General features: G+C 35.4%; 1 protein-coding gene across 1 annotated transcript in view; it reads right to left on the bottom strand.

Annotated features, from left to right (window-relative positions):
• Positions 1 to 8,685: 8,685 nt before the first annotated feature.
• Positions 8,686 to 22,743, bottom strand: part of Si (sucrase-isomaltase) — a 65,719-nt gene continuing 51,661 nt past the window's right edge. The window contains 11 exon segments of the mRNA XM_075950448.1: positions 8,686 to 9,159; positions 11,603 to 11,770; positions 11,974 to 12,023; positions 13,135 to 13,223; positions 15,092 to 15,216; positions 15,758 to 15,814; positions 15,901 to 15,985; positions 17,862 to 18,010; positions 20,182 to 20,298; positions 20,385 to 20,419; positions 21,350 to 21,483. Coding sequence (XP_075806563.1) covers positions 9,091 to 9,159; positions 11,603 to 11,770; positions 11,974 to 12,023; positions 13,135 to 13,223; positions 15,092 to 15,216; positions 15,758 to 15,814; positions 15,901 to 15,985; positions 17,862 to 18,010; positions 20,182 to 20,298; positions 20,385 to 20,419; positions 21,350 to 21,483 — 1,078 coding nt within the window. The 3' untranslated portion in view covers positions 8,686 to 9,090.

Raw genomic sequence — 22,743 nt, forward strand, 5'->3', positions numbered from 1 at the left:
CTAAACCTGTTGTTAATATTGTAACCAGCTGATATTAATATTTTAATCTATAGTTGAAAGCAAAATTTAAGCTGAATCAATTTTCCATTTATATAGTATTTGCAGATTGGGTGTAAGAAAATAAGAAAATGTATGCTCTACTCAACACTCAGTAATGATTGAAAACAATATTCCGCAAAAATAATATGTAGAAACAGGTTCAGATTGATAAAGTGTAAGAATATGAAAAACCGTTTTCAGCTGTAATTAGATATTTTCTATTTATATCAGAGCATAAAACAGTCCTTTCTCACTGCTCCTATTTATTATTATCCACAAAGTCCCAGGTTATTTTTTTTAAAAAGAAAATACAACATAATTAAATAAAAGAAATCAAGATACAGAAGAAAGATGTAAAGTCCTTATCTTAGTTGCTGTGAATAGACACCATGGCCAAGGCAACATATAAGAGAAAACATTTCACTGAAAGTTTGCCTAGTTGTAAAGGGTGAGTCCAGGGTCATTATTGCAGGGAATAAATCAGTAGGTAGGCAGACACAAAGTGGACGAGGTGGGAGATGGATGGGCCTATCCACCCTGTCTCAAGAGCATGCTGCTTTCACTTTCCAGAGCTGCCAGGTACCACCGACATTCAGAGAACCAGCCAGTGAGGAAGCTAGCTACAATATTCTCTCTCCTTTATATCTTTGAGACAGTGTTTATTTGAATAACAATGGGTGCCAGAATCTCATATATTGGAATATTTAGTTTCCAGTTGGTGGAACTGTTTGGAAAGAATTAAGAGGTGTGGCCTTGTAGAAAGAGGCATCACTGGGGATAGATCTTGAAGTTTTAAAAGCCTATGACATTCTCAGTTCTTTCTGTCTTGTGCTTTTAAATGGCTAGAAAGACCCCTGGAGTTGGGAGACTCTCATTCAAGTCTCAGGATAACACGACCCCCCAAGTACTCACGCGAGACCATCCTTGCTGTAATTACACGAGGTTTATTGACAGGAACCAGTGAACTGGGGCAGAGACTCATCTCCCACGCAGGGGTAGAGGAGTTTGACCCCGAGTAACTGGGAGAAGGGGTATTTAAGGGAAGAAATCACAACCCAAAGGGGGTAAGAAGGGCACCATTGGAAAATTTGGAAAACACCAGTGATAATCACAAGGGGGTAACTCCCCGTTTCTCAAGATTTTTCTCCAGATTATAATCTAACTTCATGGTCAGCTAGTTCCTGGAACAGAGTCACTGAACTGGCTAACCTAGATTTTTGGCTCTTCTCTTCCTGCTAGATTTTTGGCTTTACTCTTCCTGCTAGGGGGCCTGGATTTATCGGGGCTTTCAGGCTCAGCTACAACTCCAGCTCTCTACCTTCCTAACTGTCACTATACACCCTTGCCCTAATGGTCACAGACTCTAACCATCTAAAACTGTAGGCCCCACATAGACTCTTCTGTAAGTTTTTTTTGGTCATGGTGTCTGATCAAAGCAATAGCAATGAAACTAAGACAAAAACAATTATTCCCAAGCATGACAAAAGATTTTATAAAGAAAATAAGACCCATTAATGGGTATATATAGAAAACAGAACATACTATCGTTATAGTGTTTACTGTTTCAAAATTTGAGGGACAATTTCAACAATTAAAGAAATTTGGATCTAAATAAACATTAGTATTCAGTATTCAGAGAATTTTTCAGCTATTTTTATGTATGTTCTTATGAAATCAGCATTATAACTGCTGCTTGAGAGTTTAACATTAAAAATACAAGATTTAAGTTAAGTTGTTCTAGCCGGGCAGTGGTGGGGCATGCTTTTAATCCCAGCACTTAGGAGGCAGAGGTAGGATCTCTTTGAGTTTGAGGCCAGCCTGGTCTACAAGACCTAGTTCCAGGATAGGCTCCAAAGCTACAGAGAAACCCTGTCAAAAAAAAAAAAAAAAAAAAAAAACACCAAAATAAAAGAAATACAAAAAGGTTAAGAGGTTAAATTGTTCTTTCACTCTAGATTCAAATTAAAAAAAAATGCTTGATTGTAGAAGAAAAAGTATAGAAAAATAATTTTCTTTAATCATTTTAAAAAATAAAACCTATCTGTTTAATTCAGTATAGCTTTGACTTCTCTTAACAATGATTGTCATTGTGAGACTATCAAGAAGCAAATCCTTTAAGAAAAAAAAAGTCACAAGAAAGCCACTCTCCGGGCGGTGGTGGAGCACACCTTTAATCCCAGCACTCAGGAGGCAGCGGCAGGCGGATCTCTGTATGTTCGAGCCCAGCCTGATCTACAAGAGCTATTTCCAGTTCCAGGACAGACTCCAAAACCACAGAGAAACCCTTTCTCAAAAAACCAAAAAAAAAGAAAGAAAGAAAGAAAGAAAGAAAGAAAGAAAGAAAGAAAGAAAGCCACTCTCACAAACCTCACAAACAGATGAAAGACATTATCACATAATTTTAATGAGCTGATTATCATTAGTGAGAGGTTTTGAAGACAGGCAGGAGGTATCTTACCATAAAGAGACACCAAAACCACAGCAACTCACATAAAGAAAAATATTTTCTTGGAGGTCGGCTTACAGTTCAAAGGTTAACTTCATTGTCAACATCACAGGAAACATGATGGCATTTAGGTAGTTGTGCTAGAGAAGTAACTGAGAGGTCCACATCTGCATCAAAAGCATAACAGGAAGAGAGAGTGAAACTGGACCTGCCTTGATCATCTAAACTACAATGCCAGTTCCCAGTAACACACTTCCTCCAACAAGGTCACACCTACTCCATCAAGGCCACACCTTCTATTAGTGCCACTCCCTATGAGCCTGTGGGGGCCTTCTTTCTTTCCTTATCTATCTTTTCCCTCTACCTGTTACCCTTTGCCATGTTATTCAACAAGTAGATCCTCTTCTCATTCATTTCTTTCATAGATTCTTCACTAGATTCTTCACTGGAGAGCTAGCAGGAATCTTTAAATATAATTTACTCAGTTTATGAGTGTTTTTCATCATAATCCTGCTACTGGCTTTTAAAAAGTTTGCTTTCATACAATATTTTTTGATAATATAGTTTTCCTACCATAACCTGCCCACACAACTTAGTTTTCTTTCCTACCATAACCTGCCCACACAACTTAGTTTTCTTTATCTCTCTCAAAAAGGCAAAAAATGCTCATACACACATACACACACACAAACACACACACACCACAACTCCAATCAAATAAAAATGACAAAAAAAATACTAAATGAAAACAAAGCAGAGAAATATACAAAACCACTGTTCATATTTTATTGAAGACTGTTGAGGACTGGCCTTGACAAAAATACTTCTTACCAGGGTAGGGGTGTGGGGATTTTAGAAATATAAGTAAAGAATATAAAAATGCATAAAAAAAATAAAGTGAGTTCGAGACCAGCCTGGTCTACAAGAGCTAGTTCCAGGACAGGCTCCAAAAACACAGAGAAACCCTGTCTCGAAAAACCACGAAAATAAATAAATAAATAAAAGGACAGAAGCCATAGAAAGTTTGGGAGGCTATTTCAGTGACTGAAATCATGAAACCACCAGCTTTTATTTTTCCATAACTTTTATACCCAATATAAATGGGGGGTTGAGAAGGTAACCAAAGACTTCATTAACTTAATACAAAGGATAACTCAACACCGTCAATCACTTTATCTCTCTGAGACATCAAATCATTAGCATTCCGTTGTCTAGGTAGCAAAGGTGCTCTGAATCAGTATCCACATCCTGATGGCTGCTTTTCCCTAGGTGACCTCATAGTTACAAAAGAAGGAGCAGAAGTAGATTTGCATATCCTGACCACCTGTCAGGATGGAAGGCAGCTATCTTAATTTCAAAAAAACCAAGTCATCACATCCTGAGATGGGGTGTGCAACAAGGCAGCCAGGGCTACAGGGGTTCTGTCACTAAAACAAGTAAATAGCAAACAAATATTTTTAAAATGCATAAGTTCAATGACTGTTGAAATCTAAAAGGTCTTAAGGTTGAAGAGCATCTTGGACAAGTAGGTGACACAATGGAAGAATCAGAGGAGCAGTTAAATCTCCTGTGAGGTTGCATCTTTGAGAAATAACACCCATGAAGATAAAACAGGGATGCTTAAGAAAGACCTGAACAAATATGACATAATAGACAAGCTAAAATGGAAGGACAAGCTCTCTAGTCACCCAAATTGTTGATAAAGAACAAAAGGCAATTAAGAATTAAGAGATCTGAAGAAATCATAACTTTCTTCCTCAAGAAAGAGCCTGCTGAATAAGTTATCTAACACTAACGAACAAACCTGAAATCATATACATACAAGTAAACATTAGACAGAGAAATAGATATTTATTTATTTCTTGTTATTAATAACAAGAATAACTTGTTATTTATATGGATGATTTCAGGGCTGACCACTTTGTCACACAGATTGTCTCTAGTATCTTCACGTGAGATGCTCCTTTGGCAATCTTAGTATGAGTTTGAAGAATATTCCCTCCCTGCCTCTCCCCTTTTTTTTAACCCACTCCAAAGGTCCCCATACTTCCAATTTACTCAGGAGATCTTATCTTTTTATACTTCCCATGTAAACTACATCTATGTATGTCTCTCTTTGGGTCTAGGTTCTCTGGGATTGTGATTTGTGGGCTAGTTTTCTTTGCTTTATGTTTAAAAGCCACTTATGTGTGAGTACATGTGATAATTGTCTTTCTGGGTCTGAGTTACCTCACTCAAAATTGATGTTTTCTAGCTCCATCCTTTTGCCTGCAAAATTCAAGATGTCATTATTTTTTTTTGTTGCTTAGTTGTTGTTTACATTACTCCATAATGTAAAGGAACCACATTTTTCTTATCCATTCTTCAGTCAAGGGTCATTTAGGTTATTTCCATGTTCTGGCTATGACAAACAATGCTGCTTTGAACATATTTGACATATTTGAACACATGCCATTATGGCACGATTGAGCATCTTTAGGATATATACCCAAAAGTGGTATTACTAGGTCTTGAGGAAGGTTGTTTCCTAGTTTTCTGAGAAATCGCCATGCTGACATCCAAAGAGATGATTTTTTTTATATCTGTAGACAGGAGAGAGATGGAGAGGAAGGTCTCAAAGAAATGAGTATCTACCTACCGGTTGCTGCTACCTTGTCTAATAATCCTGATGCCAGAACGTGCCCTCAAATCTTTTGCCTGTGAAGAATATTTTCTAGCAAGTGACTAAGAGGGAATTTGTCTTCCTCAGAGTCTAAAAAGACAGCCCGATAGCATTTAAATAATTCAGAGCAACTCCTTGAAATTCAAACCAGAAGGGAAAATATAAATATGTGAAATGAAATGCCATAAAAACTCTCATCTTCATTTTTGGTTTAGATAATTCAGAAATGACAAGAAGAGTCTCTGGCATGGTAATTTTCCATTCTGTAGTGGCATAAATCCCAATCACATACATACTTCGACATTTATAGGAGTAAGGGTCACATTTATTTCAGAATAGAGACCAGCTTGTAATACATCCTCATCTTCAAGGCTGTCTCTGTTGTCTCCATGTGAGCTGTTCCTTTGGTGATTTTAGTGTGGGTTTGAGCAAGTGTCCTTGTGGGTGTGAAAAATACAACTTACATTTTCATTATAATTTGCATATATGAAAATTTGAAATTTGAATCTTAGGAATAGATTTTGTGACATTCATTTACTCTTAAAGGTAAAAATTAAACAAGTTCTCTAAGCTTTCAAAGGAAGATTAAAGTTAGATGGAAGGGTCACATTGTATTCTTATTAGAGAAGAAACGATAGCCTCATAATATTGTATAACAGTTAGAAATAAGCTAAGTAAACCCTTGCAGTGACCATTTCTTATTAATCTGTAACACCGTCTCGTTTATTATTTCCTCAGAAGCTGTTATATAGCAAACGGGCAAAGGAGGGGAAGAGAAGGGTGTCATGGGGGAGGGAAGGGTGTCAGGATACTCAGGTCTGCTGGAATTCAGGTCCAGAGACTTCCCTAGCTGAAATGTAAATAATGAGGGTCTGTGATTGTTGACTAACAAAGGAAAATGCTAACTGATTCCGGAGCCTGGTGCTTGCAGGTCTCTGCTAGGAGAAAGATGCCAGGTTGATTTCCTAGACCCTGAAGAGGGGCTAGAGGTAAATATTTTTCTTAACTTGTGATCTTAAGATGGCTGTAAACAAAATGCAGATCTCAAAATACAGGTCTTGGCTTCTGGCAGAACGTGATCTCCTCTTGTAGCCTCTGCAGGCACCTGCACTCACATGCACATAATCACACGTAGACATAATGAAACATTATATTTAATTTTGTATGGGGAATGTGTGTGTAAATATTTCATTTGCAAATTTTAAAGCAATACGATATATAGTATTTAAAAGTTAAAATAAATCTTTCAAAAAGAGAATAATATGTAATGTCTGAATTGAATTTACATATCTCTAATCGGAGACATGGCATGTCTGTTTTAAAGATAAACTTGTTTTCAAGTTTTTAGAATTTACTTATCTATAAGTATCAGATAATGACAATAACTTTCAAATTTCAGCTAAAGAGTTTATGTAAGATTTTAGGTTAATTGTATAAAAACCCCAACATTATAGTCTCTTTGGTATGGGAAGGTCCTCTATAGGCTAGCTAAAGAGAAATATGGACACTAATCCAAGCACAGAACCTTTGATCCACAAAATACTGGTCTGCAAAATATACTCAGGCAATGGTGTCACAGAGCTGGTGAGATTAGCCCCCCACTGTCTGATTTGACTTAAGGCCCATCCCAGGAGAAGGAATCTATACCTGGCACTGCTTGTGCAACCAAGAACCTAAGACTGGATAGCTCGGAGACCTATGGTAAAAACTCAACACTACTGGTCCAAAAATAAGAATAATCAACAAAATGATTCCTAATTATTTTCTGCCTTATTCATCAATTCCTTATCCATTCATTATCAGAAAGCTTCCTCTGGCAGCAGATGAGACTAACTGTAGAGACCCACAGCAAAAACCAGACATTACGTGAAGAGAAAGGCTAAATTTGAGATCTGCATCAAATCTCTACCCTAAGAACACAGAGAATCCAACAGAATAGGAGGCAGGTTGTAAGAGCAAGAGAGAATGGTGGATACCAGGAGAACAAGGGACTCTGAACCAACTAAGAAAACCACATATGAACTCACAGAGACTGAAGTAGCAAGCACAGGGTCTACATGGGTCCGCACCAGGTCTTCTGCAATTATAGTATGGCTATTAGCTAAATATTTTTATATGACTCCTAACTTTGAAAAGAAGTAGGTCTCTGTCTCTTCTGCCTGCTCTTGAGACTCTTCCTCCCACTAAGTTATCACATCCAACTTCAATATGATAGTTTTTGTTTCATGTTATTACATTTGATGTTGCTATGTTTGGTATGTTCTCTTAGAAGCCTGTTCTTTTCTAATGAGAGACAGAACAGGAGTGGATCTGGAGGGAAGAGGTATGGGAAGGAGCTAGGAGACGTAACTATAATTATGTGGGGAAGGAAAACTATAATTTGGGTATGTTCTTTGAGAAAAGAATCTATTTACAATAAAAAAATAGCCTTAAAAGTTTGAAAAGGTTTTGAAACATCTTCCATTCCTTGAGTCTGTTCCTAAGGAATAATGGTTGCTGAGCTAACATGTTAGGTAAAACACTTCATAATTTCAGTTGTGGGTTCTTTTTTAACTGAAAAGCAAATCTTCATCCAGGTTGCCTTTTCACTATTTCCAGATTTCTGTGATATTTTTGTATTCTGTTTCTTATTCTTAAAAAAAAATATCCCTGGGGTCCCCCCGCCCAGCAGCAAATTCCGGCGGGTCCCGGTGGTGGCGGCGGTGGCGGTGGCGGCGGGTCAGACATATAAACACAGGAAATAGCCATATAAGAATTTATTAACAAGGAGAGAAAGAAATAAAGGGAAAGAGAGAGAGAGAGAGGGAGGGAGGGAGAGAGAGAGAGAGAGAGAGAGAGAGAGAGAGAGAGAGAGAGAGAGAGAAGGGGGGAGAGAGAGAGAGGCAAAAGCCCCATGTGAGAGGAAAAGCAGAAAGAGCGCGATTGGGGTGGAGGTCAGGCGTGGCTAGGGCAGGGACCAAAAGAACAACACTGTTCCACTAACTTAAGCTTCTATCCTTTCAATTCCAGTCTTGATGCTGATTACTGTAGCTATATTAAAATCTAAAAACTCAAAGACAACATGGAAATCTATTTTTAAAATGAGAGCCCTACAGTCCGAATGCCTAAGAATAGACAACACTATTTTTCCCCTTGCCTCCGAAGTGAAACTAAACAAAGAAAAGGATTTTTTATTAAACACAGGAGTTTCAACATTGCTGTAGTCCAAACATCAATGTGATGACATTTAGACATGGATCCTTTGGGAGTAGGATTCATGAGTAGGTCATAAGGATGAAGCTCTCATAAAATTGCTAATGCCCACTAAAGCAGAGGTCGAGAAGATGTTTCCTTTCTCAAACTCTCCGTCATTGTAAGATGATTCTGTACACAGAATGATCTATTGGTACCCAAGAACTGTTCAAACTTGATGTTCTTTATTAAAACACAATGCTATATTAACTCAGTATCCCAAAATGAATGAGAGACTTTCTTAGAAAAATAAAGGGAAAGAAACCACATCTTAATGTATTTATATACCTTTATTTTCTGTTTTGGAATGAAATATGCATAATACAAAATTAAATATTGTGATTTGTTAAATAAGTCATCAGTGTAATTAAATATATCATATAAAATTTATATTACAGAAATTGTTAGTTTAAAAATTAATTTCTTTAATCATATCCTAGTTACATGCATACAAGTTTACAGGTTTAGTTGTTGCTTAAAACATAAATATTATTATTCAAATCCTGTTAAACCTGCAAAGCAGTGGCATTCAGGTCACATTAATAGAACAGGTTAGCACTTCTTTTCATGTACACAATACAGAAATATTGAAAAAGTGACTACTAAAATTCTGTTTTAAAATATGTAAGAATTCAGGAAGAGAGAGGTGTTTGAAGTTGAACTATGAATCTGATAACCGGAACTCATCAGGAACTCAAACTGATGGTAATCTTCATGACCAGCTGACAGTTATTGGTTCATCAAGGAACACACTCATCTGTCTCATGTTAATTATCAGTATCTAAAAACAGAAAGTGAAATCACAATTAATTGTTTAATTACAACTTCATTTTTCCTGTCATTTTTTAAAACAAACACTATTTCCACCTCAGGGTATCTGTAAGTTAACAGTTACAGTTTTTCCTTGGTTGATGATCATATTCATTCATAATCCTTTTTGTGTGTGTGGTTCTCACTGCACAGTTTAGAGTTTATCATAGCCAGGAAGTCAAAATGGAACTTTTAATTTGGCCACTTAAAAGAGCAAGTGACATCCCATTCACAGTAAATAGTAGCAACAATGACTACATGAATTCTTTCTAAGGATCAACTCACTTTGTCTCCATACAGTCTAAGACAGAGGCTCGGAATGGAATAGTGTACTGTGTCTTCCCACATCATAAACATGATCAAGACTAACTCCACAGACATGCCCACAGGCCAGCCTAGTCTAGACAATATCTCATAGAGACTCTTTTTTAGGTGATTCTGGGGTCTGTCTAGTTGATGATATCGTCCTTTTTAAAAATTCATGGCCTTTGTTTTCTTTAGTTGTTGTTACTTACAAAATATTCCTAAATAACTAAATGAAATTTTCACAGTCTGTATAATGTCACTCATATGTATTTTTTTCAAGTCTGACTATTTGGTAGTGGATAATCGACATATGTAATTTTGGTATACATATTCATGCATGGTATTTATTGACATAGACTTACAAGGAACTGTTGGTAGCTGCTATTTTAAATGAACATATATTTTAAATTATTGAAGCAATTTTCTTAGCATTTAAACTTATTATTTCAAGAAATTGTAATTAATGAAGCAAACTTCTTTTGAAAGAGTATGCTTTTAAATGGTTTAACTATCCCAAATGAACTTGAAATGCCACATGTTAGAATCCCTCATCTGATCCTGTTCAACTGTCATTATGCCCTTAATTTTTGTATCAAAATATGAGATTTATTTACCATTGCCAAATAAAACCCAGTAAATTATAAAAAAACATCATCTTTTTTATCAATCTAACTAAAAATAGGCAATACAACACAATTTCTTTTAAACTGTAATTAATGACCATTAAAATCTGGACCGTGGAGAAACATTTTGTTTTGGCAGGGAAACTGTTTCTTGGTTTTTTTAACCAAAGGATTAATAAAGTAGTATCATTTTGACTAGGAATTTTATAAGCGAGTACAATTTTTACAAACAAAGTATGTTTGAGGGACTAAATTATTAACCTTTACCAAGGAAGGGCATGAAATACTCCAAACTGCTTCCCATGCTGACATAATTTAAAGAAACTTAGGATAGTTTAATGTCAAAGTAGTAGAAAGACTAAATTCTAAGTTGATGCAGAAATCCAGTATGTGGAGGAGACCTCACTATCAACCCTGAGTATTCAGGCTCAAGTACAGGAGCGACAGCCACGGTGTCATTAAAGTTCACAGTCTGGGAAATCCTCTAAAACCTAAGATTGTGCAAAGTTTAAATGTCTGTCTTAAAATTGAGGTTGTGCAACCTGTTACTCCGAAATTAAGTGTACTTCAAGTGATTGATTGATTGATTGATTGATTGATTGATTGCTAGCTCTTTTCATACAATATCAAATTTGAAAAGTATGTTTTCTTCACAGTTAGAGTCATGAAGACATGAATTTAATCAAAGGAAACACAGTTAACTAATTTCTTAAGTAAATATCTTGTATTAAATCCACATATTTGAGTCACAAACTCATACAAGTAGGATGTAAAGGAACTTGAGAGACGAGACTTCATACTTCTACATATTTGCCAAATTTAGAATAAAGACCTAAAATTATAGTGGAAAATAAAAAGGCTTTGTAACCACAGGTGCTGTTCTGACAGAAGACTCCTGATGCCTGCGTCAGAGTCTCTTTTGCCTCTCTCATGATAATATCCATGGTGATAAGCAGAGTTACATTAATTTTGAAAGAACTTCACAGATTATTTTTTTTTATGAAAGACACATGCAACGCTCAAAGGTAAACCTTTCCATTGAAGACAGTACTTGAAGAATTGTTCATAGTGATAGTAATTTGGTATTATAATCTAAATTAATATTGCTTATTTTATATGAGGAAAATTATAAAATAGCTGCCATTAAATTGAGGATAATAACATAAGAATAAATATGAAGGCGTCACAAGATTGAATAAGTGGCAAACACCACATTTAATTTTTTTATTTTGGCCGGGCAGTAGTGATTCATGTATTTAATCCCAGCACTCAGGAGGCAGAGGAGTTCTCTGTGAGTTCAAGGCCAGCCTGGTCTACAAGAGCTAGTTCCAGGACAGGTTTCAAATTTACAGAAAAACCCTGTTTCAAAAAACTAAAATGAAAAGAAAATTGTCATTGTGTTTTAGTCCTGGCGATGACCATGAGGAGTCGTGCAGATGTTTTACAGAGGCATGTTTCTGTTAAGCACATCCATATGTCACTCACCTCTTTGTCTGCTTCTTGAGTGAATGAAGGTTTTAGTGTATTTCCATCATAAATCACAGTAACATCAGAGACAATGGCTGTTCCTTTCCCCCACACATAGATGTCTCCCAGCAGCATCTCATATTTGTTTATATACCCCTTTTTCAGTACAGTGCTTGTTAACGTTGTCTAGAAAGGCAAAGACAAAGAAGCAAATACTCCATTTAAAAATTCAAGTAAATAGCCAGAAAAATACATAGCTGTGAACCAAAATGAACCTCATTGTATAGCAAATCAGTGATTCAAGTATATTAAGTCATGTGTTTTATATAATGAACAGAAATTAAACTCCACACATTTTAGTACCGTTGATTATAGAAGGTATTACGTACTTGATTTAGACTGAATCCTAACAAGGTATATAGATCTCTTTCATAAGTATCTGTGGAGAGAGAAAAATATGAAGTGATTTTATTTTTCAAAGAACAATAGTAAATACTAGCATTCTTATTTTTTCTTTCTAACTAAAAATGGAGCCATATTCTACTGATGCATTTCTAGCTAAAGTCAAACACAAAACATATAAAAAACGTTATTAAGATCCATGGCTTTATCTAAAGTACATCAAACCACAATAAAAATATAACTAACACTTACAAAAGATTTTCTATATGGCAAATTTTAGATACAGTAAGAGAAACACTGTAAGAGACATGTATTGTCATTATCACAATGATCATTATTTTTGCTGTTATTCTCATTGTAGAAAGAGGCAATCTGCTATAAGACAAACACATGAAGAAACCAATTCTTCAGTGTAGGAATGCAGGGACACACTACCATGAATGGGGGGAAAGGAGGGGTATGTTTTGGGGACAGAAATCAGATTCTCCTGTTTTAAAGATAAGTACATTTAAAATTGAGTTATCTTCAAGCATTCTGAACGCGCACTCTTAACAAAACTTTTATGTGTGCCTGATGCCAATGGAGAGCAAGACATGCTGAAAGATTAGATATTTCTTGCGATGTTGAGACATAATTATGAAAATAAATTTTACATTATTTCATATATTATGGTAAAATTAGAAACAATGATAACAAAAACTTATTGAATATCAAAAAAAGAAAGGCAAAAAGAAAGACAAAACAAAAATCAATAGTAACACAGCAAAGAGACTAAACATTTCATTCTGCTTTGCAGAGATGTGCTGATTTTAGAGATAAGTTTTGGGCATCAGTTATGCACACAGAACATGGCATGTTTGGCTTATTGACCTTCCATGTCAATGTAAACAGCACTGTGCTAGCTTCTGCTATTAGTAAGTCCCGCCCACACATTTCACTTAATTTACCTTTTAATATGGGGATTAAGGAGTTTTAAAGTAAGAGAGGAGCCTTTAATTTTTTTTTAATTGTGTGTAGTTTCAAGCAATTATATACTTTTAACTTTAAATGATCTGTCTAGCATTGTGCTCAGTTTTTAAGTACAGCAAACACAATGTGGGGAAGGTGCATGCCATCAGCCCCATTCATCTGGGGAATGGGAAACTCACCTATACTATCTCCATCGTCCCAAAATAGAGTTCCTTGTGCTCTTTGATTGTCATCTGCAGCAACGATGAGCTTCATGTAATTCCGTCGACTATAAGAAAGAAATATGTAATTCTATTCATGTTTACATACTAGGATATTTTATATGTTAGTAGAGACCTCCTTATTTGAGGAGCTCTAAGGAACTAATGCTACTCATAAGGCGCCCCTCTGTTCCCAGGAGAGAAAAATTGCTCCACCACTCCAGAGGAGGATCTCTCCTTGTCCCAGTCCCTTCTCCTTTAGATCTGACACCATGGTTGGACTCTGACCTGGTGCCCTCCACTTGATAGCTGCCTGCCTTTATAAAAGGAAGGGGGATATGTCAGGATCCATTTCCCCCCAAAATTATTGCAGGGATCATTGCCCTGGGGAATTTGCAGAAAGCCCCCTACAGCCCAACAGTATTTAGAACTGTTTTATTGGCAGAGCCTATCCCATACCCAATTGTCTGTTAACAGAGAGCTATCTGTTAGCGGAACCCGCCTCACATTCTAACTATCTAAAGAACTAGGTGTGTCAACTTGTGAACTCCTGGCCGAGGAATCGTGACCTGACCGATAGTGACCTCCTGGCCGACGACCTCGTGACTGGCTTGGATCACGCTGCAAGATCTCTTCCTGCTCTGGTCATGCCCCTGCTCCCCCAAATTCCTCATCCAGGGGCTATATAAGCTGTAACCATGACGGAGGCTTTGACGAACCCTGCTTGGCCTCCTTCCTGTCTCCCGCCCATGTCTTTCAGATAGTGCCTCTCCAGGACCCTGGAATTACTGACCAGCCAGGCGGGTTACAACCCTAAACTAACTGACCCGTCAAGGCAGTCTACAATATAAGAATATGAACTTGAATAGAAGTTAAACAGAGAAAACTAAGACACTGGATGATAGTGATATGTTCTTGCAGGTTCATCAAATATGATGGGGTATTTATAATAAAGAGGCTATGAAATGGCAAAGACATTGAAACCTCTAAATCCTCCTTTTAGTTTTCTATAATTCGTATTTGTATTCTAGAAAGTCTTAGGAAAATATTGTTTTCAGTTCTAGTAATATAGTTCACTTAGACAGTTGGCCCAACACACATAAATCCCTGGGTGTGGGTGCTTTTCTTACGGAAGCTAGGAAAGTTGGGATACACCTGAAATCTTAGCACTCAAGAAGAAAAAAACAGCAGGATCAGATGATTAAGGTTATCCTGTGCTACATAGCAAGTAAAGTTCAAGGTCTCTCTCTATATGAGATCCTGCTTCAAATACAAAAAATAAGAATAAAAAATAAATTAAATTAAAAACCCAGAGAAAAGGTTTTTATGAGGTGTTATTTTCATGTCATATTTGGAAATAAAGATATAATGACCTTTCTTAGGCAGTAGTTCAAAAGATCAAGTATTCGTTTGCAAATACCTCTGCATATCATACACCGAGTCATGAAGATTTAGTTTGTATTTAGTCAGGAAAGCCTTATTTATAAAAGGGTTATGTCACTAGAAGACCATTTTTCATGAGTGTTCAACATTTATGCATGTTGCTTGTGTAGAGGTACTAGCAATTTTCTTTTGAAATTACATTTTAAATAAATTTTTAAGTAGGTGATTCTGGAAGATAGCGTCAGGCCTTGAAATGTTATTAATCACTGTCATTATTAATATATTACTGCTCATTATACTAAAGGGAAAGAATGTCCTTGTCCAAGCCAAGGATGGGTATTTAACTGCAGGACCTACCAGGATGACACTAGGGCATCCCAGTGGGACTACGGAGGAGGGAAACTGAAGTCCATCAAAAGCCTCTTTTTCTGCCTTGCCTTCTGTTTGTGATTAAGCACCTGTGTTATTGCAGAACGATCACGGGGAAAAGGATAGACTTTAGAGCAGGACATATTACAAAATGAGATGACTGTCTTAAAAACAGTTCACTTACCTGTAATATGTGCTCTGCCCGGGTTCTTGGCACGGTAGAATGTAACCTCCTCGGACATGTAGATTTATTTTATCATAAGGAGCTGAAAATGTTTGTTTTTGTCCTCTGACCTTTATATCTTCCCCCTGGTAAAGAGAAGGATGGGAAGGATGGACATGAAGCAATGAGTAATGAAGAATGTAAGAAGACACATTCATGAAGTCAAGTGTTACAGTTTTCTAGTCAAAAACTAACAAAACACAACATGATATTTTTTAAAAGAGAAATCATTTTTTTAAAAGTGTATCCTTAGGTCCTGGTTACATTTTTATCCTCATATTGTTATTTGTTTTTAAGATGTCCTATGCAGAAATGTGGGGATTTTGCAAGGTTACAAAGATGAAAAACTCTATTAAGTATAGTGGCCAAATTTTCTAACCAAAAGAGCAATAGATGTTTGTAGTATAGTATAAACTTTAGTGTTTACCTGCTAAAACAGAACAATACCTGTGTAAACACTAGAGTATAATAAATGATTGTTCAATGGTATGTTAATTTGCTGTCAGTAACAATTGACAGCATTGAAATTTTTTTTAGTGGAAAATAAACAGAATCAGAGCTTATCATATAATCATTCAAATATATATTTCAGTTTAGTTAACTTCTAAGAATTTTTATAAAACTTACTGTATGGTAATCAAACCACCGAGCATTAGGTACATAGCCAGTCACAGTGGTCACGTACTAGAATTGAAAAAGAAAGTCATTGAAATCACTTGAAATCAAATCAAATCAAATCATTTTACGAATAAATACATGGTCACACTTACAGGTTCAAGGACAGGAGTCACCATAAAAGCAGGACCCCACAGGAACTGCTTGTATATTTCCCAGGTTTCCCTATCATCAAAGAACCTTCACAAAAGAATCACAAAGTTTTCAATTAAGCCAAGGAACTTATTCTCTTCTGAACACCATAAAATGCTCATTCCAAACCCAGTTTGCTCTAAAGGCTTTTGTGGATTTAACTAAAATCTATGCTCATATATAGTCAAAACAAAGAACTTCTTTGTTGTTTGAAACACAGTGTGAAACAATATATACTTCTGAGTAAAACCAAATCATGTCTAAATGTTCTAATAAAAAGGATTGTTAAGGAGTATTTGAACAGTAAAATAACATGTAACTAAGATGTAGGGTTTATATAGGGGAGTTAATACGGGTATTTAAATATTCATTTTGCCTAGTAAAGGCTCAGTAAAATTGGAAGCAGAAATGATAAACAGCCTGCAAAAGTTTGTAAAACTTTTATTGTATGTATGTTTATAATTTCTTTCTAAATTTTAAAAGAAGGGTTTTTCATTGATTTTTATTGAGTTCTACATTTTTCTCTGCTCCCCCTCCCTGCCTCTCCCCTTCCCAAGAAGGGTATTTAGGAAGACAAGCTTCGTAGGTTTACATGTGTAATCCCATACATTAAAGCAGAGGCAGGAGGATTGCCATGAGATGAAGACTAGTCTAGGTGACATAATGAGTTCTAAGTATTCAAAGTAAAAACCTTTTTCCAAAGTGTAAATACTCTTAAAAACAAAAATAACAAAATTAAGAGAGGACCAGTGATTTAAAAAGGCCACTTCAACAGCTAAAATACTAAGATACGACGTTAGAAGCTAGGAGACACACTGCTGGGTAGGGAATACTTAGTCCAAATAATGAAAATTAAAATATCAATGTACTGGGCTGGGGGAGATTGCCTATCTTAGAGCTTTTCATATTGTCTGCCATGTCATTATATCATTAAAGATTCTTGCATATATAAGTTGATTTCTAACATTGAAAAAGACGTTACAAATTTGGAAATAGACACCAGCAAATGTTCCCATTTCTCTTGCTAGTGAAGTCACACAACTAACCCCTCTTTAAATTTTGCTTTTGTTTTCTTTCATTAGCAACCAAGGGTGGTGGTAAAATAACAGTTGGGGTTAACCCCTTGTAGTAGTCCTTATGAGACAAAGACTGAGCACTCTCAGTAGGGCAAAGGAAATGTTCAGAATCCATAACCATACTATCAAATTTTAAAAATGCAAAAGGGATTAATCATAAGTGTAAGAGTAGGATTTCCTATCTACATTCCCATTCCAAGCTTGGATTTTCTCTGGCTTGAGCTTGAACAAACCTTGTGACCACTGTCCCAGCCTTGTGAGTTCATATGCGCAGCTGCCTTGTGTGTGTTTTGCTGCAGTCATCCATTACTTCCGACTCTGGCAATCTTTCTACCTTGCCTGCAGTAATTTCTGAGCTTTGGGGAAGGTGGGACTATATCAGTGTCCCACTTATGGCTGATCAACCCCACGGTTTCTTATTTGCCCTATCTTTTAATCTTTTCAACAAAAGTGAAGGCATACAAGTGAAAATTATTATTTTGATAAGTTCATTTTGAGTACTAGGTCTTAATTTATATTACCCAGTTGTGAATTTTATTACTTTGTCAATAATAAAATTTGGCAGGCCACCACATTTAACTACTCAGTTAAAATCGTTGGAAAACTGAGAAGCAAAATGCCTTATGAATAAGTTACAGTGGTATTCTGAAAATAAGTATTACTTTTTAATCATTAGGGCATTTTATATGAGAAATGTCTACATTAGAAGGTTTATTAGACTTATTCTATAAATGCTTTCTTAGCTCTAAATATATAGTAAAATAACTACAAAATATTGTACTAGGATAGATAAGAGATTGAAGCAAATGGAAGCTGTTTGTGGAAGAATCAAATAGGTCTGTACTTACTCATGCATTAGGGGTCTGATGACAGTGCCACCACTAACATGAACTTCATGCATCAGCGTGTAGAAATGGGGCAGCAAGGTGTATCTGATCTCTAGAACCTCCCTTGACATGTTAGCAAAAGTTTCATTCCAGGAAACAGGATCCTGCCTCTAAAAGAAAACATAATGAAACAGCCATGTTTCATTGTTTAAATCTTAACAGTCAAATTGAAGAATAAATGTAACAAATTATTAGCAATATCGTGGTACTAAGAACTGTCTTTACAAAAATCCTAAATACTGCATCATTTATATAGAATGAAAGTGGTGCAATATTAGTATTTTAAAAGATAATGCAATTAAGACAAACATAAGTAAACATACACGAAATATAGTTCATATTTTAAAAGATAATAAATGCATTGTTAGCTATGGTAATACTCAATGCTGGAATGTGAAGTGTAGCAAGGAAATTATATGGTTTGTTACATAAAAGTGGCTTGAGATAAGTACCAAATACCAAGAAATATACCAAGAGATAAGTCAAGCTCACCATGCTGGCCTCACATGCCATACATTCACAAATGAAATGAATAGATTACAGTACTAATAACACAGGAGAATTATGTATACTGATCGTGAATGACAGCATTTCGGTCTACTTTGGTATATACATTTCAATTCAAAAGAGTAATATTGGTGAAGTAGTATTAAGAATTTATAAAGGGGCTGGAAGCCTGCTCTTCCAGAGGTCCTGGGTTCAATTCCCAGCAACCACATGGTGGCTCACAACCATCTGTAATAAGATCTGGTGTCCTCTTCTGTACTGCAGGATACATGCAAGAAGAGCCCTGTATACATAATAAATATCTTAAAAAAAAGAATTTATAAAAATATTGTTGTCCATTTAAGGAAAGCATAAGGGACAGTGATTGTTGTGTAGTTAAATTGTCATGTATACAAACTGCAGTCCCTCACAACTGCCAAGAACACCTCCCATGCTTGTTGACAGCAATCAGTGGGGGACCTTTTGGAGCTACATCATGCCTAAGAAGATTCCAATTTTATTAGATTTGGGAAATAAAGCTGAAATGATAACCTGGTGTTATCCCTGGCAGACACACTATTAGAACAGACAAAAACTTGAATCTACAGTAGTCCAACAACTATCAAATTATGTGTGACCCTATGTATGATATGTTAGTTATTGATACATAACATATTTTAGTAATTTCATAGTCAAGTAAGTAGAAAGAGAAAAAAATCATAGGCTATTGCCAAGTTACTTAACATCAACTCTTGTTCTATTGATATAATGTATTTATGTCATAGAGTGTTAAGTTTTGTTACATTAATTCATACTTAAACAAGATGAATATTCTTGATACATATTCTCTAAGTCATTCCTTTTTGACTTGGGCTTTTCTTAATCCCTGCTCTTTTTCTCTAGTCTTAATCTCCTATGTTAGTGATAAGTTTCTATTATACTTTTTAAATTTCTTCAAAATATTTCTTCACAGTTTGCCTTTCAAACTGCTTCAGAATGTAGTCCTAAATTGCTTTGTATCCTTGTATTTTGACTATTAAGACAATAAATCCACCTCTTCTAGCACAAGTAAAATTGAGATGGCACAAAATTTTATCAGCACAGCACATGTCTGTTGATTCGGAAATATGTTTGGACTGTTGTCAACCTTGACTGATAAGTTTTCTGCTCAGTTTACCTTTTCTCTGCACTATTAGCTAAAAGTTTAGTACCAACTAGTACTTAGTAGGATATTGACTCTAACTGTTCACAGTTTTCCATGAAATTAAGCCCTGTATAATGGACTCAAAATAAGCCTGCAAATAAGTTAATAACTCTCAGTGTTTGACACTGCACAGAAATCTGCTCTTAAAATTCATCCTATCTTTTCTTGTTTCTCAGTTTACCAACTTGTTCTTTAAATAATTGATTTTAACTCTTCCCATTTCATTCATCAGTGCAAATGTCTCACACTTCTCATCAATTTAGTTTCTAGCTGACTTTTTTTTTTTATTGTTGCTCTGTCCTAGTGTGGAATGGATTCTATAGTAGGATATTCCCCTAACTCTTTCAAAATCTTATAGACCAGCTATAGTATGTGTGTTCCAGATCCAAGCCATGTGCCCTGAGTGTACTACATGCCTTAAATGCATTAAAAAGATGAATTAAGTAATATTTCATAAATATGAATATATTTTAAAAATTCTTTAAAACTTTGACAAGTAAAATATGATTGAATCAAAAACAACAATCTAAGGTTGTGTAGGGGAAAAACAAACACAATAAACCAAACAGACATAAAGTAGTAATTACATACTCTAGTAAATTGAATGTTGTGGTTTCTTGAAAATGGATAAAAGGCTCCAACTTGCGTCCAACGAGCACAGAGATGATATTCTGAATCATTGAAAAAACCACAGATATCTGCTCCAACCTAAAAGATAGTTATATTTAATAGATATTAATTATTGTTTCTTAATAGTTATAGACTACAAATGTAAACTGGATAGATCTACTTACATATGGTATCCCAAAAAGATTAAATTCCAGCATGCCTAAAAATTAGAATAAAATATATTATCATTTTATTAATGAAGATGCTCTCTTCAATGTAAGTTCTTATTAAATGAAACATTTTGGTATAATAACAAATTATTCCCTTATAATCATACTTGTTGAACTCAGTTGTATTAATTATATTTTCTAAAATAAGAAAGCATATGCTTTAAGACAATAACACTATAACATAATTTAAACACAAGTAACCTATAAGCACACCATGGTGAAACAAGACAAAATAGTAGTGTTTTCCTCACTTTCATTTTGAAAAATAAATTGTCTTTCTACTATTATTTAACCATCATCTACCATATAAAACAAATATTATTATTCTTAGTAAGTAATATTAAAAATGATGCCTTCAACAAAAGAGAATGCATGTAACTACTCAGCTGTCTGGTAAAGAGTTATTCTAAATATGGTTTTAATGAATCTCTCATTAGCCGATAATATTTAAGTAGAGAATCAAAGCAGTAACTATTTATTTGTGGTTTGAAATGATGTAGTCATTTGCCGTGTATCTACTGTCAGAAAGACTTTAGTTTGATGAGTTTCCTTCTTGAACATTTCTCAGTGATTTATTCTCTAGCAGATTATGTCTACAGATTGCCTTCGTAGCTTTAGAATAATGTCTCCTCAAGCTCATGTTTTCTTCAACTAAAAAACAGGGTCCAAAATGGATGGTGGGTGATGCTTATCCAAACAAACTAGCTAAGGCTCGTCAGTCATTTGTTTCTCTGATCATTTGGATTCTTTGTTCTGCCTTCCTGACTAGTGACATTTCAATGATGTCCTGTGTTATAAAATTATGTGACTATTTTATTTCTTACAATTTATCTGTAATATTTATCTAGCACAAAGCCAAGCAATGTTTATTGAAAAGTTAAAGAAAACAATGATATGATAGAAGATAATTGATCACATACCAATGAGTGATTTTTCCAAATTATCCCAGTTTGCATAATTGTCTCCAAGCCAATGTCCCCCCCATCGACCAGCCGTGGGATATGTGGACCGAGAGATGACTATCCCTCTCAGACCAGTGGTCTTCCGTATGGCACTGTAAAAAGACACAAGTTGGATGTTTACATTAGCTATTTTCTTTAAATATTTCTTTTGTTGTTGTTGTTTTACAACACAGAGTTTTTCTATGTAGCCCTGGCTGTCCTGGAACTTGCTTTGTTGGCCAAGCTGACCCTGAACCCAGAGATCTGTCTTCCTAATGTTGGGATTAGAGGCTTGAGTTACCACATCTGGCATAGTTCCACACAACAACTTCCATGGAAACACAGAATCTACTCTGGTCAGGGTTCCCATCACAGCCAGCCCTTCACAGCTGTGTCGTCACTCACTATGTAGTAAAATACTTGCAGGCATGACAGATCACTTTCTTTCCTCCTAATAGTTGCTAGAGTGAAATACACATATAATGTGAAATTTTCCTTTCTAAACCTTCCAATGCATGTAAGTTACCCATAGATTATATCAATTAAGCAAATTAATCAAATAGAGAATTTTATTCTACTTAAACTTGTAGCATTTAATAGGAGTGTAGATGCGATAACTCATTGTGGCTCTTCTCAGTTACAACCTGCCGCTTTTATTGCACCTATCAATCTGAAGAATATGTTTGCTAAGGCCTCCCCTGCTTTATAGTAAATGACGAATGGACAGATTTAATGGAATTTTTGTTTTTCAGAAAGAATCATTGTACTTTAATTGTGGAATTTAGCCCAAGTGAAATCTTTCCAAGAAAATATATTATACAAATTTGTTTTTAATTAGTCTTCTCTTTCTTTTCAAGCCTTAAAGAGAGTAGCCTTGATGATTTGCGCATATTAAAATATATTCTAGTTTAAAGTGTAATGCAACAATATATTGGTTTATATTATCTGCAACTCTTTTACTTTTCTTTTCTCTGTCATTATTCAATTGTTTTCTCATCGCTCTCTCCCTATATACATAGATGTTCTACCAACTGAAATAAAAGTTGATGATACTCAAAAACCTTTCTATGAATACAAACTATAAAAGTATTTCAGGATGATGGACAGAGGTGGTTCATGTCTTTAATCATCTCACTCTGGAGACAAAGGCAGGCAGTGAGTTTAGGGTTAGTCTGGTCTTCAGAGTGAGTTCCAGGACAGTCAGGGATACAAAGAGAAACCCAGTCTTGAAAATAAAACAAAACAAACAAAAACAATTCATAAGATGACACCCCACATGCATAACTAGCTTTTAATACTGACTAAGTTCCTTATTAGAATTAAATATCTTTGGGTCACAGCAAGGAACACTGATTATTATGATCTGCTTATCT

The sequence above is a fragment of the Microtus pennsylvanicus genome, chromosome 16 (assembly GCF_037038515.1).
Source record: "Microtus pennsylvanicus isolate mMicPen1 chromosome 16, mMicPen1.hap1, whole genome shotgun sequence".
Taxonomy (NCBI): Eukaryota; Metazoa; Chordata; class Mammalia; order Rodentia; family Cricetidae; genus Microtus; species Microtus pennsylvanicus.